This window comes from Magnolia sinica, chromosome 1 (assembly GCF_029962835.1).
Source record: "Magnolia sinica isolate HGM2019 chromosome 1, MsV1, whole genome shotgun sequence".
In the NCBI taxonomy this organism is placed as follows: Eukaryota; Viridiplantae; Streptophyta; class Magnoliopsida; order Magnoliales; family Magnoliaceae; genus Magnolia; species Magnolia sinica.
In genome coordinates, this window is record NC_080573.1 from 136,848,099 (window position 1) to 136,865,805 (window position 17,707).

The 17,707-nt window shown below is 39.2% G+C and overlaps 1 protein-coding gene across 1 annotated transcript; it reads left to right on the top strand.

The window, feature by feature from the left end:
- Positions 1–1,425: 1,425 nt before the first annotated feature.
- On the top strand, positions 1,426–8,731 carry LOC131219928 (uncharacterized). Its single transcript, XM_058214917.1, has 3 exons — positions 1,426–1,938; positions 6,097–6,326; positions 8,248–8,731. The coding sequence occupies exons 1-3, from the start codon at positions 1,608–1,610 to the stop codon at positions 8,524–8,526; spliced, it is 840 nt and encodes a 279-aa protein (XP_058070900.1). The 5' UTR covers positions 1,426–1,607; the 3' UTR covers positions 8,527–8,731.
- The last annotated feature ends 8,976 nt before the right edge of the window (positions 8,732–17,707 follow it).

A 17,707-nucleotide genomic window follows, 5' to 3' on the forward strand; every position in this document is an offset into this window, starting at 1 on the left:
TCATAAGGTCAATAATGTTTATTTTCCATGTAATTGTTGATACGAGTAAACAAATATCAGTTCAATCCCAAAAGTTTTTTCAGTTCTCAGGGAGTTTTTAATGGCAGGCATTCGTTCCTTGCAGTGTGGTCCATTTGAGAATTGGAACCATTTCAATTTTTAGAAGCATGCCCTAGAATGATGTGGAAAAACTAATGGATGGCGTGGATAGATAACACATATATTAAGGTGGCCCCATGATCAGGGCAACACCCAGTAGGGCACAGGTTAGGTGAGTATGGGGTAAGAACTTCTTCGTTTCATCTGGGAGCCTACCTAGATGAATAGTTCATACATGCACGTCATCCATCCGTTTCCTTACTCATATAACGCCATGGGCTTAAAAAATGAGGTAGATCGAAATCTCAGGTGGCCCACGGTATAGAAAGTGTGGTGATTGTTCAATAAAAATGTTTTATGGGCCACAAAAGTTTTGGATCAAGTTGATACTCGTGTTTTCCCTTTATACAGTTCCGTGTGACCTCGTCAACAGATTGGATGGCAAATAAACATAGCCCTTGGGAAATTTTTCTGCGGTGGGCATTCAATGACCATTGTTTCTTGTTTTCCAACTGAGCTCTGTATCTGCTTTATTTTTGGAACCATGCGCTAAAATGAGCTGTAAAAACAGATGGACGGTGTGGATATACAACATATACATCAATGTGGGCTCCACGATCAGTGACTCACCTACTCAGCTGTTACCGGACTCACGTAATCCGCGGCCCACCCACTCACGTGTTACCCGAGTAACCACCTAATCGCAAAGGGCTTGGCTACTCCCTCTTCCACTTGGTCGTTAATCTGGGGGGCCTCACCATGATGTGTTTGTTTCATCCATACCATCCACCCATTCTTCAAGATCATTTTATGGTATGAGACCAAAAATGAGTTTGATCCAAATATCAAGTGGACCGCACAGTGTTAATTGAATTCCTACCATTAAAAACTTCTTGGGGGTCACAAAAGTTTTGGATCAAGCTGATATATATTTTTCCCTTCAACCAAGTCTGTATGACCTAATCAACAGGTTAGATGTCAAATAACCATTACAGTGCGCCCTAGGATGTTTTTAATGGTGGAAATTCAATCACTACTGTTTTCCCATGGTGTGGCCCACCTGAGATTTAGATCTATCTAATTTTTGGGATCAAGCCATAAAATTATCTTTAAAAATGGATGGACGGCGTGGATAAAATAAATACATGATGGTGGGGTCCACATAGCACCAACCACTAGCCACCTGGCTGGTGGCGACGTCACTGGCCAAACCGCGTCCCACATTCGCACCCGTGAGGGCCTGGCGTCAACGAGTCCCACCTCGAGTTGGTTGAATCAGCACGTGTACCACTGTCTACTCGCAGCTTAAGCTGTCACAGGTGTAATCTCCGCTATAAAATCCCGCCAGGCACTCCTCGCTACCGTGATTGAGTTCTATTCTTCTTCTCAGAGAATTAAAAAGACCTTTTTTCTCTTCAAAATCCTGAAAATCCCAACTCTCCTTCTGGCAGAGGTTTTCTCCCCAAAATCCTAAATCTCCCTCTCGCAGAGAAGAAGAAGAAACTTCCATGGCGGACGGAGCACGGAAAACTCTGCAGCCATGGAAACACCTCGACGGTAAGGTTGTGTTAGTGACGGGCGCTTCCTCCGGCCTCGGCCGTGAATTTTGCTTGGATCTTGCGAAGGCCGGATGCAAGATCGTTGCTGCCGCTCGAAGAATCGACCGATTGAAGTCTCTCTGCGAAGAAATCAACGGATTGACTTCTTCCTCTTCCGTCAGATGCGCTGCGGTGGAGCTCGATGTCACTGCAAAAGGCTCCGTCATCGGAGCGTCCGTGCAGAAGGCGTGGGATGCATTCGGCCGGATCGATGTCTTGGTTAATAATGCCGGAATTAGAGGTGATTTGGATTTGATTTTGTGTTTTTAGGGTTTTTTAAATGATTTTTGGATTCGTTTCGGTTCCGTGAAATTGTTTTGACATTTTGATGTTTTGGAAGTGAATTCGGTTGATTTTGAAGTATTCGAAGCCAGTTTGTTTGATTTTTGGAAGTGAATTCGGTTGATTTTGAAGTATTAGAAGCCAGTTTGTTTGATTTTTCTTGTGTTTGGACTTTGAACCCCTCCTCTCTAGGGATAATTGTAAAGGCCTCCTCTCTGGTTTCCGTTATTGCAATTAACTCCCCTCACGTCAGAAGAACCTGAGCAAAAGACAAAAATACCCACATTTGTTCGCGCACGTGGGAGTCACTGTTATGTATAAATGGTATCCAACCCGTCCATAAGGGTCCCTCCGCATTAAATATTGGACGCTAAAAGAATCAGGCTAATCCATTCATCGGCTGGGCCACGCCAACCCAAAAACCTTCAAATCTATGTGGTGAGCCACCTGATGGTTGGTTCAGCCTATATTTTGGGGTTTCCCATTTTCATGATGGAGTGACCACGATGAATGGGTTGGATGTCATACACTCACTATGGTAGGCCCACCCATCTACAATTGTTACCTTTGAGCGGGGGTAAAATGGTCAATTTTCATGGAGTGACCACGGTGAACGGGTTGGATGACATGCACTCACTATGGTAGGCCCACGCATCTACAATTGTTACTTTTGAGGGGAGGGTAAAATAATCAATTTTCATACACTCCTATGCTAGGCCCACGCATCTACCACTGTTACCTTTGAGAGGGGTAAAATGGTTGATTTTGAAAAAAATAGTGGCGCTAATATACCATTTGCAGAATATGTAACGGTTTTGTAAACCAGAGAGGAGGTATTTGTAATAATACAAACGAGAAGGGAGGTGTTTGCGACTGTCAGAAACTAGAGGGGGGGTCTTGTTGGGTAGTAACGAGTAGGTCCAACGATGCCTATTGCCGTATCTGTCATCTGGTTAGACTCCATAATCAGTTGAATTTCTTTCATCTTTTGAGTAAGATCTTCTTGAGTAGGTACCAATGATAACAATTTAGTAGGCAAATAGATACTCAATTTATTACACCTTTAATGTTGAAGTGACTACACTGATGGGTTGGATCTTGGATGACATACACTCACTATGGTAGACCCACACTTCTTAAACTAGTTTCCTTTGAGAGAGGGATAAATGGTCAATTTTGAAAGGATAGTGGTGCTAATAGACCATGTGGGGGAATCCGTAACAAATTTGTAAACCAAGGGAAATGTATTTTACAATAATCCAAATCAGAAGGGAGATGTTTGCAATTGTCAGAAACCAGAGGCGAGGTCGTGTTGAGTAGGTCCAAGGATATGTCATCTGGTTTGACCCCATTAGCAGCTGAATTTCTTTCATCCTTTTAGTAAGATGTGCTTGAGTAGGTATCGATGATAACAATTTAATAGGCAAACAGATATTCAATTGTGAAGATATGCCTTTCTATTGAGGTGAGCCGGTGAGCACATGATTGCATCTTGTTGTCTGCAAACCAGAGATGATTAGCAATGATTATGTACAGCATTAGAAAAAGAGAAGGTATGCTATTAAGTAACAGTCAACTCAGGAGTCTCACAACAATTAGATTAGGCCACATACTAAACTCATTTAGGGAGAGATTTATTATTTTAGAATCCAGTATGAGATTTTGTTTTTGAGGGAAGTCCCAGAGTGATGCAGGGAGATCATCCAGATCTCCTGAGATATTTTTTCCATATTTTTTTTCTTCTTTTTTCTTTTTCTATTGTTTTTCTATGAGTAAGTCTTCAAAGTTAGTACCGGATTTGATTTGATCAATGCCAAGTGTTGCAATGGATCATATGGGCTATGATTTACAGAAATAATTTAGGCCCTGTTTTAGTTAACACTAATTATTACTGTTAACAGTGATAATGAAATGTATCAGAGATCTTGATCTCTAATAGATAATTACTATTAAACTCATTATGTATTAGAGATCAAGATCTTCTGACAGGGCCTTGCAGTTATCTAAAATGAGATGTATAGGAGTCTACCAAACAGGGTCTCAGTGGTTGCTTAGCTTTGCTGTATTGATAGTGAATGGGGGATGATTAGGTTAAACTTACAGTGACTGACGGGGAATGACACAACTGGAAGTCAGATCTACTTTGATTGGCAACTAATGTTTCAATAGCGTGGCTGGATGTACTTAGATTGATGGTGAAGGGCACGGTATTGGGTTATATATGCTCTGGCTGATGACAAAGTTTGCAACAACAAATTGGATCTTCTCCGATACCAAGTGGCAAGGATTTTCATTGACAAAACACACCACACCTCTCACAAGGGAATTCTTTAAGAATCACCCGGAATAATCAGGATTTTTTTCTAAAGATTTCTGAAATCAAAAGCATGGAGAGATTGATATATATATATATATTTTTTTTGAAAAGGATGGAGAGATTGATGAAGGATATTTTAAACAGAATTCAAGCTGGGTGGATGAAGTTCTGAGTGTTGCATGACCACTAAATACCAATGAATTTGTGTTTGATGGCCATTCTTCCAAGATGTCATCATCATCATTTGTCAAGGTCTCCCGAGATTTAGGGGTAATTTTTATAATTTAGCTATTTGGACAGTGATGCTATATGTGGCAGAATATTGTTCAATTTGGAGACTGATAGAGAGATAAAATGATAGAGAGCCGATTGAGATGATTACAAAACTCGAGATAGCCCCGACAAAGAGGAGATCTTCAATTTTGGGTTGAAGGGCCCAAAAGGAATATGAAGGAACAACCTGAAAGCATGGTTCAAAATATCAGCTAATGTGTATTGTATCAGCCAATGAACATTGATATTTCTGACATGAGTTGGGCAAATGGCTTGGGTTGTGGGTTTGCTCTCCACAGACATGAGTTTGATTCCCCTCCCCGTGGATTACCCAATGCACGTGGTTGGCGGGTGATTGCCTGCATTTGCAGGGAATAGTCTCGCTCAAAAGCGGGTGGGGACACCCTGCCATCGTTAAAAAAAAAAAAAAAAAAAAACATTGGTATTTCTGAAAAAACGTACATGATGCATTTTAGTATGCATCTCTGATACATGACTAAATTGATAATTAAAAATAAAAAAATAAAAATAAATAAATAAATAAATAAAACTAATAGTGACACAGCTGGAATGTGGTACATATCAGGCAATACATACTGACACTTGCCAGTTTTGGAGCTCTCTGCTATGTGTTCCATTACTGATTTTCTGAACCTTGCTTTAAAGGACTTGGATAGCTCCTTAAACAAGAATGATTAGCGAAACATGATTCATAGAGCTGACCGAAAATAGCTTGGGCAAGGCATTAATGATTAATCATTATCATCTAAGCCTTATCCCAAGTACTCGGTGTTGGCTACATGAATCCTTTTCTGCCATTCCATTTGATGATGATGATATAATATACATTAAAAAAAAATTTCTAATATTTTCTAATTTACTGAAATGCACCAAAAGTTTCATAATTAGATACTAGAGATTATCAGTCGTTACCAAGGAACCAAGTTAGTTCATCACAACATTTTTTTAATATCTATTAGTTTTTTAAATATCAGTCACTAGGGTGTGTAATAAAGTTGTGAAATAACATAATGACATCCTTATCTCTAATGCTGTCATACAAGTAAAAGCATAAAATCTTATGTTCTTTACAATCAAATTTCATGCAACCAAGGTGCATTCGAGTAGATCTTATTGGGTAAGTTATCAAATACGCCCATTATTACATCTTCCAGGAGTGCAAAATCTTTAATCTTTGTTTATATAATTTCAACTATAACGATATCAAGATTTATTTATTTATTTTTTATTTTTCACTTTGCTTTTGTAAATTTATATATATATATATATATATATATATATATATATATATATATATATATATATATATATATATATATATATATATATATATATATATATATATATATATACCCACATTTGTTGTTCATGCATTGCATCTCACTCATGTCTTAATTTTTATTCCGGTGTTTGGCTAATTTATGAATTGTTTCACTGCCCTGTGGCTTGTAACTTTTATGCTCCAACATTAAACACGGAGCTCTAACTCCAATTCTGTGTGTATAGGCAGTGTGCATTCCCCACTGAGTTTGTCTGAGGAGGAGTGGAATAATATTATTACAACTAATCTCACAGGATCCTGGCTAGTATCCAAGTACATCTGTGAGCACATGCAGAAAGCAAATCAGAAAGGGTCAATAATCAATATTTCATCTATTGTGGGTCTTAACCGTGGACAGTTACCTGGAAGCCTTGCCTATGCTGTATCGAAAGCAGGTGTAAACACCATGACCAAGGTACCTAACACTCAACTGATTAACTGCTCTCATGCCCTACCAGATTGCTTTTACTTCAACATTATTTTTTAGAATATGGGAGTAATTTCAGTGAGGAATCATTGTTCTTGTGGTCATCATGCCTAGGCACTGTTAATTTTTTATAGAACGATTAAGGATTTCATTTGTGGTCATGCAGCATGGATGTGGCTATACTGTCTGAAATTCATTTTTTAGTTTATTTATGAAAATATGAAAAAAAATTAAAAAGAAAAAGAGTTGAAGTCTTTTTTACTATTATATACACAAAATAAGGCTTCAGTAATAAGCAGGGAGAATTTCTTTTGGTAAAGCTAAGTATATCTCTTGAACTTTGCATTACTGAGCGAATTGTCAAATACATAGGACCTAATTTGAATGCTGTGTTTCCATATCAGATCTAATTGAGTGCCAACCATTTCTCATTCCCATTTTGTCCGCAGCATGCCTGAATTTAGCTTTTGATTATTGGAGATGCTTATTCAATACCTCCCTTTAACGTATTTCTTAATGTTCTGCTTACATTGGTTATGGACATGAAGTGAATCTACTAGTGTATTGCCTGAGTGTTTGCTTCTGCTTCTTCTTCTTCTTTATAATTTTTTTTTTAAAAAAAAATTATTGCTCAAATGCTTCTGCTTAGTTTAAAATGGCACATTCTTACTAGTAGGGGTGCAAATCAGGTGGGTAGGGTCAGGTTGAAAGTCAACCCGAGCCTAACCTGACTTGAAATCGAAGTCCTCTATGCTTGACCCAACCCAACCCAACCCAAATACATGTGATTATTCCCAACCTGACATCAGTGTTCGAAATATTGGTATCGTGTTACGTATTGCATTCTTGGGATACAGATACGCATCAGTTATCACACGGGATATATCGTTTGTATCTAGTAATTTATCGCACTTTTTGGGAAACATGGGGAAATATTTGGAAATTATTGAATTTTTCAATGAAACTTCAGGGATTGTTAAAAAAAGTCCTTAATACCTACTTTTAAATCATTACATCTCTAAAAAGAAGTGCATATAATAGGTTTCCTTTGTATAGGGTCCTAAGCTCTACGCTCATTGACTGAACTAATGCAATTATATCCAAATTGAATGCATAACATTTAGAGTGTATGTGATGATCATTTCATCAAACACTCTTAAATACTTTGAAATTAGTTTCAATTGATAACTAGTTAAAGGAAAATTTCGAAAAAAATTAATATTTTAATAAATTTTAATTTTAATTTTAATTTTTCCCAAAAATAACAAGGAGTTAACAAATTAGTAAATCAGCCCTCATACATGCTTGATTTCATGTTTGGAGTGCAACGTTACAAGCAATTTGGGAGAAATTAAGAAAATTTTGAATTTTCTCCAAATTGGACCACCTACACTCAAATTTCGAAATTACATTATATGTGATGATCATTTCATCAAATACTCGTAAATACTTCAGAATTAGTCTCAATGAATCGGAAAGTGAAAATGCTCACCGGATCGAACATGCGGGATATATCGATACTAGTTGTGCGTTTCGTATCGCACAGGTGGGATACAAGCCATAACATGGGATATATCGGCTGATATCGTCGATATTTAAAACATTACCTGACATGACCCAACCCAAATTTGCTCAATCCAAACCCAATCTGAATTCAAAATGGTTTGGCATTTCCCAACCCGAACCTAACCCAAGGACCTTGAAAACCTGATCCAACCCGTCCTGAACTCGGATTGGGTTAAGGTTAGTCCTGGACCCAAGTTGCAGCCCTACTTACACGTTTTCAATCCATTCGCTGTGTGTGCCCTTTTATCAGTTTGTTGTGACCATTTAAATGCATTGAGTATCGATTGTTCTGTTTGCTATTTTGAATGGTGATTGAAGAAACCTGGTGTCGTTGGAACAACAGGTCATGGCTATGGAGTTGGGGGTGCATAATATCAGAGTCAACTCAATATCACCAGGAATATTCAAATCTGAGATCACTGAGGGCCTTATGCAGAAAGAATGGCTCAACACTGTCGTCGAAAGAACTGTCCCATTGAGAACATTCGGCACGTCGGATCCGGCACTGACATCACTTGTTCGTTACCTAATCCATGACTCGTCAGAGTATGTGACAGGCAATATGTTTGTTGTGGAAGCAGGCGCAACTCTTCCCGGTGTGCCTATTTTCTCGTCCCTTTGATCTCCATCTGTTCTCTTCTATACATTTACAGGCAGTTATGTTCTAGACTTGGGGATTCGAACGACAATGGCTGGTTCTCCAGCTTGATTTATGGCTTGGGTAGATTTCTCCGCAGAGAATTGTTTGATGTATTTAGCCCAAATATCCTGCATATGTATTATCGCCATATCTATTGATGAAGACGATCAAATTTAGGTGCTCTCAATATGCCTTTCCTTTGCCTGCTTTCTTACTGCAAACATTGAGAACACTTAGATTGCTAGGGACTCCCATTTACTGGTGCTAAGAGCCCATGAGGATGACGTTGATGATCATGATTCATCCATGAGATTTTGATTTTGGTGAACTGTAACCATGAAAGTTGTCCAAAGATCAAAAAGTGTTAAGGTAAGGTAAGGTGCATTCCCTTTTATCTGTTGACACTAACAATTCTTTCAGAAGCAACCGTAAGTTTATGGCCACCACTTATCACATTAAGGGCCCGTTTGGATCTTAAGTTGCTTAAGACAAGCTACTTATTCCACAAGTAGCTTACATTAGTTTCTACTTACTAAGAAAAGTATGTTTGGCAAACAACATATCAGCAACTTTTAAAAAAAGAGTAGAAAAGCTAAAAAAATTAACTGATGTGATTATTTACTTTTAAGTAAAAAAGTTACTTATAACTAATCATAAAGCAAACTTACTTATCTGAAATAAGTCACTTCTCTACTGCTGTAAGTAGAAAAAGTAACTTATTTGGTGGTATCCAAACGAGCCCCAAGAGAAGTTTGAAAGTGGCTGCTGCCGCAGGTAATTCATTTCTGCTCAAGGTAACACTCTTTAAAGGGTCCTTACTCTTGCTCGGGTGGTAGACTCTCAGGAGTTTCAACTCCCGGTCAAGGGTTCGAGTACCCATAGGTGGTGAAATTCCACTAGCGTGAGTGTGTGGGGTGTGTGTGCGTGTGTAAAAGAAGAAAAAAAAGAAGAAGAAAAGAAGGTAACACTCTTTAAAGGCCATGTCAAGATGGTTTGGGACATCCTGGGAATGGAGGGGAACTGATACTGCCCAAGTTCTGATTTGCTGTTCTTCTGTGCATTTGGAAAGCCTTGCAACTCCTTGTGCGGTCCGGTTGTTGAAACCGTCGTTCTCTTTGGGTGGTTCTTTCCATTAAGTTGGCTCGATCACACTCTCTGGTAATCTAGACCACTGGTCCTACTGTTGATAGACCATATGCCATCGACCTCTTTGAGAGGAAAATCTTAGCTGCTCTTAGTTTTAGCCCACAAATAGATGGTTGATGGGGGAGATAACAGGAAGTGTCAGTTCAACTAGAAAAAGTCCAAGGGATGGTGCATGGAAGTTCAATGCATTTTCCTCCTCACAGTACACGTTGTGGTCATGTCTAGTGATCAGGACTTGTTCTCGTGGGCCAGCATGTGGATGGAACGTATCACAGAAAGCGATAGGCCTTGAGCTGGGGTAGTCATCCGCTCAATGGCCTACAACAGGAATGGTTAAAGAAGTGGGCCACATTCAACTAGTAAATATATCACCAACTGGATGATCGGGCTTTCATACAGTCACTGTGATTTTTTTTTTTTTGGCCATTATAGCCCATCCATACGATGGTCCACCAGATGAACAGTCCGGATCAGCAATGGGTTCTTCTATGCTTCTGTACGGCTACATTAACATGCAAGAATAAGGTCCAGACAGTAGGTATTCTGGCGCAAAAACATGGTCAGTCCCTTCATAGGGTGGGCCTCACTGACTCATATTTTCAATTCTGATAGGTATGGGCATGAGTGAATAATCAAGACTATCAGTCCAAATGAGTAATATTCTAGACGACGTATTGCCTGAAGATAATTCAGACTGGCCCCAAAGCCTCGTTACTGGAAGAATTTAAAAAGTTCAAACGTGTAACCCGAATTTTATGCATTGTCTTGTGGTTTACGGTTGGCACTGAGGTGGACTGACTCAACGAGTCCCCTCGGGACTTGCCTGAGTCAACTCGTTTTGATAGCCCTACTGAGTCAAAAGTGGTGTTCACTCAGTAAGGGTTAAAATTGAATTGCATTTGGTCCATTGTAAATTCCATTTTGAAGTCAATGGAAAGGATTGGATTGATTATACAGTACGATCTCTGGTGGTTTTGAAATCCAATACATGTGGACCCCAGTGTTGATGCATATGTTTTATCATGCCGTCCAGTCATATCCATGACACTCAAAAGTTGTTTATGAATATAGATGACTGGCATCAGTTGCGGAATCTGGTACATTGATTATAATTCTACCGTCTTCCAAACACAATGGTTTCATTTAAAACAGAACTTTTCTTAAAGAAATAATTAGAGAAAATGAAAATACCATGGTCTTTCTAAATATGAAATTATTGTGTAGTAACGGGTTAATTCCATCTAACCACCCAATACTGTGTTTCAAACAGGCTTAGATGTGCGATTACATGTTAGGCCTGGGGCAAGAAATTCAGGCTGACCGGTGATTTAGGTGGACCATACTGAGTGAAATAGTGATGCCCACCCTTGATTTTTACAGAGCTCACAATGCTTATATAAAATCCACTCCATCCATTTGATGCCACACGAACACTTAGGCTGTAAGCCCAAAATTCAGGCCCATTTGTGGTTCAGGTGGACCACACCAGGGGATGGAGAGTGAGTGTTGCCAGTTTTTAATTGTGTGAGCTACCTTAATCATGGATGGAGCTGATTTTTTGGGCCATGATCCTTGCATGGTGTGATGCGCCTGGTGGTCTAGTTGGATTTCACATAAACACCAGGGTGGGGCTCATTCAAGCCAGCCAGGCCTTATCCCAAATTCCCAATAACGCTACTATGCGTAGGCATTTAATATCATTAATTAATAAGCTGGTTGGACGTACAACCGGTTGCACTTGAGAGCTTCTCCACAATAATTTTGATAATAATCATATAGAAAAAATTCTTTGGTAGAGTGTGATGGATGATAAACGAGCACTTATAATTTACTTAGAAATTGCAAAGGTGGTAGACAAGTCAAATTAAATAGCTTTCTAACCTATATATACCGGTTTAGATGTTTCAAAAATAAAACTTGCATCTATTTAATTATCTGAGTTGTCGATATTTATTGGAAGGAAAATCAAGTGTCCATGAATCATGGGTTAGAATTGTGCAACCAATCTAATTTTCAGACTCAAAACTAGGTGACACTGAGTTTCAAAATTTAGCCAGTTTGATATAAGTCAGCGCCTGCCACGCGTACCATTTGGAAGTGCCGCATATCAAGCATCATATGCAGTCCGTGTATCAAATAACTCCCCTTATGTCTTGATGCGGCCTGCGGGCTTTACATTTGTATAGATAGCATGGCTCGGCTAAGGATATGCGGCTCCATGTATTCCTTTATGGTATTAGTGCGGCTCTTTGGCAAGTTTTCATTTATTCTCACAATTTTGCTATGTTATAGGCAGTCACCGCTCTAGTGCAGACCTTCCTACCACATAAATCAAACTGCCATATCAACTTTCCATGCTCAAGATTCCCTTATAAACAACTAAATCTGGAATTCATTTCGAGCCTTGACTTTTTTGATAAAGTCTTCCTTCTCTCAGCTAGTGCACCATTTTCTCTAGTCAAGGGGACTACCGTGCCTACCCTTCAGCTGGCCCTTAGACAGCGTGAGGCTGTCTAAATGACTAGCACGGCCGCACTAACTGCTTGATAGCCCCGCAACTTACTATTCACTTGGCGGGCCTTACTATTCACTTAAGGTGGCTTACTATTCATCTAGTGCTGTCCCAATTCACTTATTGTGGGTTACTATTTATCTTGTGTGGGTCACTACTCATTTAATGCGCGCGGGTCACCATTCATTTAGTGCGTATTACTATTTATTTAGTGCAGGTCATTACTCATCTAGTGCGGGTCACCATTTATCTAGTGTGGCCCTGTAAACTCAGTTTGGAATTTCTTTATTACACTCGATTCTCTTCTAAGTAATTAATTCTTCTTTCATAGTATGAGTTATCCATTTAAAATGGCTAAATAGCTTCCTAAATAGCTTCTTCATTAGCTAAGTGATTCATTCATGACATCACTATCCAATTACTATAGTAGTAGTGACTTTATTTGACAGCATAGCTCTAATTGATATCAGTGCTTATCATTTCATACTCCTACGCATCATAATGCATCTCATATGTATCTCGAGGCTTTCTATTTCATTATGATATACCTATCAATGGAGGTTTTATAACCCGAAAAAATATATATATATATATATATATATATGTGTGTGTGTGTGTGTGTGTGTGTGTGTGTGTGTGTGTGCATGAATTTAAGATCTATTGATGGTTTAAACTTTTTCGTAAAGTAGGCATACTGCCAAATATGCAATATCATTGAGCCGTATAATTCTGTTGTTTGTTTTTTTTTTTTGTGGATTTCTTTTTTATTGGTCTTGTATTAAATAATTCCTTTCAATTGCATTTCAATGACTTCACTTGATATAGTCTTATTGACACTTGAGTCAAGGATTCTCTGCTCAAGTTTGAGTTAATCCCAATGAGTCCATTCCAATTTCTCCGAGTTTTTTAAAGTATATAACTGGAACTGTTTAATTGGGCTAATATATGTCAGGTGTACAATTTCAAAATTCTTGAGTCTCAAACATAATCCTCTGCCTGATTATGAAGTAACTCTTCATTTTCACTTTCTTATCAACTTCATTTGTTGGAAAATATTTCAAAATGATAGTTTGAATTTAAAAAAACAAAGAAAATCGATTCAATCAGGCTGAAGCCATGCGTTGGATATGTTGTCTTTAAAGAGTTTTTTTTTTTTTTTTTCCCCTTTTATCTAAGTTTGTTGATGGGACATGTGGTGAATCTCTTTTAAGAGTCAACAAGCCTAATAAGTTTTGCATGCAGCAATCATGAAGAAAGCAATTATGAAGAAACCTCAGTAGGAACTCGTTCAACATAGTCTTTCTAAAATATTTTAATTTGAAGTCCTAACTTGTTAGGAATGAGTAAGGAAAAGTTTTCACCGAGTTTATAAACTTACCAAGTTGGCTCATTGAGTCGTGAGCTGAACCACATGGTGAAATGTGTTTAAAGCCAGAGAGAAGAGGGAACGCGTTCGCTTCTGCTGCTGATGAAATGATTCTAGCAAGCGTTGCTTATATAAGTATTTGGGACTAGGGGTTATAACTTAGGTCATAAATAATATAAGCCTTTTAGCTTTGAAACAGTTAATAATTCATTTTTGCCTTCGCACCATCTCGCGATAGAACAACCACTCTTTCAACGTGATGTGCACTTGATAAATGCACCACTATAGCCACACTGCCCACACTCTCATCCTCGCATGCACGTGTGCTCTAGTACTCCCTCAGGTTTACTCAACTGGTAACTTACACTATAGCGTGCTTACATCCTTTCTTTTTATCTCTTCCCTAAATGAGGCGGGACAAAAAAAAATGTAATAATAATAATAAATCAAATCATTCTGAAAATATATATATATTTTTTTAAATCTTATATTTTATAAAACTAAATACAACATTTTTATGTCTACTCTTCCGTGCCCGCTGGATACCATGCCACATTGGTAATTAGCCTTGGGTTTGTCCCACATTGAGAAAATGCAAGGCCACACTAAGGTCTTGACATCGATTCCTTAGTGGGGTTGGCTAACAGTGAAGTATGAACTGAAATTGGGTGTACTAACAAGCAAAAAATAAAATAAAAACTCACGGGTTTTAAAATTTTTTGAACTCATACCTTAAAATGACCCATGGATATCACGGTGGGCCCCTTGGATCCGAACTAGGTACAGGCGATGGTTCTACCCACTCCGCGCCCAAGAGAAAGGGGAGCACTCACCTTTCCATGTGTTGCTCAGGTGTAATTAGCATTCTTTTAAGGTTATTTTGAAAAAGGTTTTGCAGAAACCACGGGATGGACAGAGTCAATTACACAGATCCATAGCTCAACTGGCAAATTGAGTGGAGATATTTCGTTTCAACACCTAAGCTCTTGGCATCGATCCCTAGTGGGGTGGCTAACATGGAGTGTTTGTACTGACAAGCTAACCAAAAAAAAAAGAGTCAATTACACACACATCACGGTGGGCGGACGCTTGATTGTTGTACACGTGTGAAACGAGTGTGGTACAGTCATACAACCCACGTGTTTGCGGACACCCGCACAGATAAACACTCCAAATTGATAGGAACCTAGTGGACGGCCAAAGTTCAAAGTCTGCTCTAATCTTAACCATGTGATTTCTTTGATGAATTGGAGCCTAATCTTTTTAAATTTAAACTATCCATTTGACGGATCCGTTTGAATCGTCCAATCAGTATCCTTTCGGATATAGTTCATAAATAATGAGCTCTGCGATTTGGACGGTATGGATTTGCGATGACATATGCTCCGCTATACATACGATGGATGAAATTTCACAAAAAGTTATCAAACTAATCACCACAGTTTTTTTTTTTTTTTTTTGCCGATGACGTTTCGATGCGAAGAACGACTTCTGAGTTCTAACGCTCTCGACTCAGCAGTTGCTATTTGGTACTCTTTAGCTGCTTGGTCGCTTGAGATGGATGGAGGGCATCGTGTCACACATGCCAACAAGGCATGCATGAGAAATATCAGGACCGTTCATCAAGTAAGTTGCATTACAAGAATGAACCATACCAAAATCAATCACGTCATCAGGTAGTCGATAGTTGTACATTAAACATGGACGGTTCCTTTTTTTTTTTCTCTAATTATTTGTTTTTAAAGCTTATTAACCTTATGAGCGGTCCTGTCTAAGAATTGCGTTAGGCATGCTTGGATTCGACCCATATGATGAATGGCTTAGTTCCACATCTAGACCGTTGATCTGAAGGTACATGCAATCGATGATTATAATCCTGGATTAGTAGCCTAAATAAATGGCTCCCCGCAAAACATTTTCAGTTTGATATGGTACGGTGGATCCGTACCTGTACGGTTGACGCAGATTGTGTGGTGACCCTTGCACCGCCCACGCGGATTGTATCGAGGCTCTCACCACCCTTTACTGGGAGTGAAGATTCTATGGTGCCCACCGTGATATATGTGTTTAATCCACTCCGTTCATCTGATTTTCCAGCTCATTTTAAGCATGAGACCAAAACTAGAATATATCCAAAGCTCAACTGGACCACACCACTGAGTGGATAAAACACACATTAAGATGGGACCACAGAGTCTTCACAACATGGTAGAGGGTGTTGGATGCTTAGCCACATTTAAATTAAAGAAAGCACGCAATTATGCCACTTTTCCATTGGACCATGGGATTCTCTTCCGATCCTGGGGGAAATTTGCGTCCACATATACAAGAATTGCATGTAACCTGTGTGGTTGGAGGGGATTTTAGTACCTTTTAAGCCTGGTAAAAGAGCATCTTGTGCATTTAGTAGACATAGAGCCCTGTTAAAAAGAATATAATCTTCATTTCACGTGATAATTAATTTCTGCTTTCCTTCGAGGCTCATCTGACAAACACACCTGACCCACGGTTGGTGGGTCATGTCAGCTCGTATTCCCTTCAAACCTCCCACTCACAGGCAATTCTCATACCTGTCTCCACCGTGAAAGGGTCGTGTCATCGTTACTTCCTCGTAAAAGTTGTAGCCTTATAATCATGGTTACGGGTAAAAATGGTATGATCACTCGTGGGATTAGCTTGGACTCACAAACACATTTATGGACCAAAGGGATCTTAAACAACCATATATTTCAGATCAATATGAAGGAGAGCAAATACGGAACTCCCGGGCCTTGACCTCGGCACAATACTTTTCAGATCTTCTACTAAGCTTATCTGGCCTCAGCTCGGCCTCAGCCTGATTGATCGAAAAACTTGGCTCAACTCGACCCCAACACTTATCTGATCAAGGGCTCGGCTCAGGACGGCCTTGACCATCCATTGCATGATCATATAGCCAACCACGTCAACACTTATCACCTACGCAAATCCTGTGTAACGGTTGAGGAACTTATGTAAAGACTATGCTTGAGATCGAGAATCGTCTCTAGCACATCTACACTATAAACAGGGATTCGTCTATACTAAAAGGTAAGTAGAATCTCTCAACTACAATCCCTCGATACTAATAAACTCAGATTCTTTGCCTAACTTCGGCATAAGAGGGTCCCTTACTCTAGCAAGGATTTTTTATTTTTTATTTTTTATTTTTTTTTATTTTTTTGTCTTCTTCCTATGTAGGTACTCAAAGGTCTAAAAAGAATGGATCAAATTTTTGCATCAACAATCATCATTAGAGATTTTAACAATTGAATGTTGGATTTGATTACGAGCCATCAAATATTATCACTCACTCGGAAAATGTTTCTTATGATTGCTTAGGCAGCACAAAATCAGGCCACAAATGATTCGAATCTTCATTTAAGATGCACCCAGGGGTGGAAACCGGCCGGCCACTCACTGGGCCATTTTTCCTGATGAGTCAATCCAGCCCTATATTTTCAACTGGCCTGGCTGGATCATGGAGCTGGGCTTACTCAAAATTTTTATATTCGTGGGCCCAAGCCAAATCATTGTGGTAGCCACATCACCGCACCATGGTAGGGGGCAGCATATCCTCTCAAAGCCCTTACAAAAGCAGTCATAATCGTTAGGCATGCACCCAAGTTAGCATGGACTGCCATAGGGAGCCCTTGCAACAAAAAAGTTATCTGACCTCATGAAATCCAATCCGTCCATCATTTTCTAGCTCTCAGGAAGTTTTTAATGGCAGGCATTCGATCCTTGCTGTGTGGTCCTTTGGAGAATTGAAACCATTTCAATTTTTGGAAGCATGCCCTAGAATGATTTGGAAAAACTAATGGATGGCGTGGATAGATAACACATATATTAAGGTGGGCCCCATGATCAGGGCAACACCCAGTACGGCATGGATTAGGTGAGTATGGGGTAAGAACTTCTTGGGTTAATCCCTCACCTACCTAGATTAATAGGTTATACATCCACGTCATCCATCCATTTTCCTACTCATATTAGGCCATGGGCCCAAAAAATGAAGTAGATCGAAATCTCAGGTGGCCCACACCATAGAAAGTGTGGTGATTATCCAATAAAAATGTTTTATTGTCTACAAAAGTTTTGAATCATGCTGATACTCTTCT

Coding starts and splice junctions, on each gene's coding strand:
- LOC131219928 (XM_058214917.1), top strand. CDS start 1,608: ATGGCGGACGGAGCACGGAAAACTCTGCAGCCATGGAAACACCTCGAC. Junction 1,939..6,096: donor TAATAATGCCGGAATTAGAG/GTGATTTGGATT, acceptor CTGTGTGTATAG/GCAGTGTGCATTCCCCACTG. Junction 6,327..8,247: donor GTGTAAACACCATGACCAAG/GTACCTAACACT, acceptor TTGGAACAACAG/GTCATGGCTATGGAGTTGGG.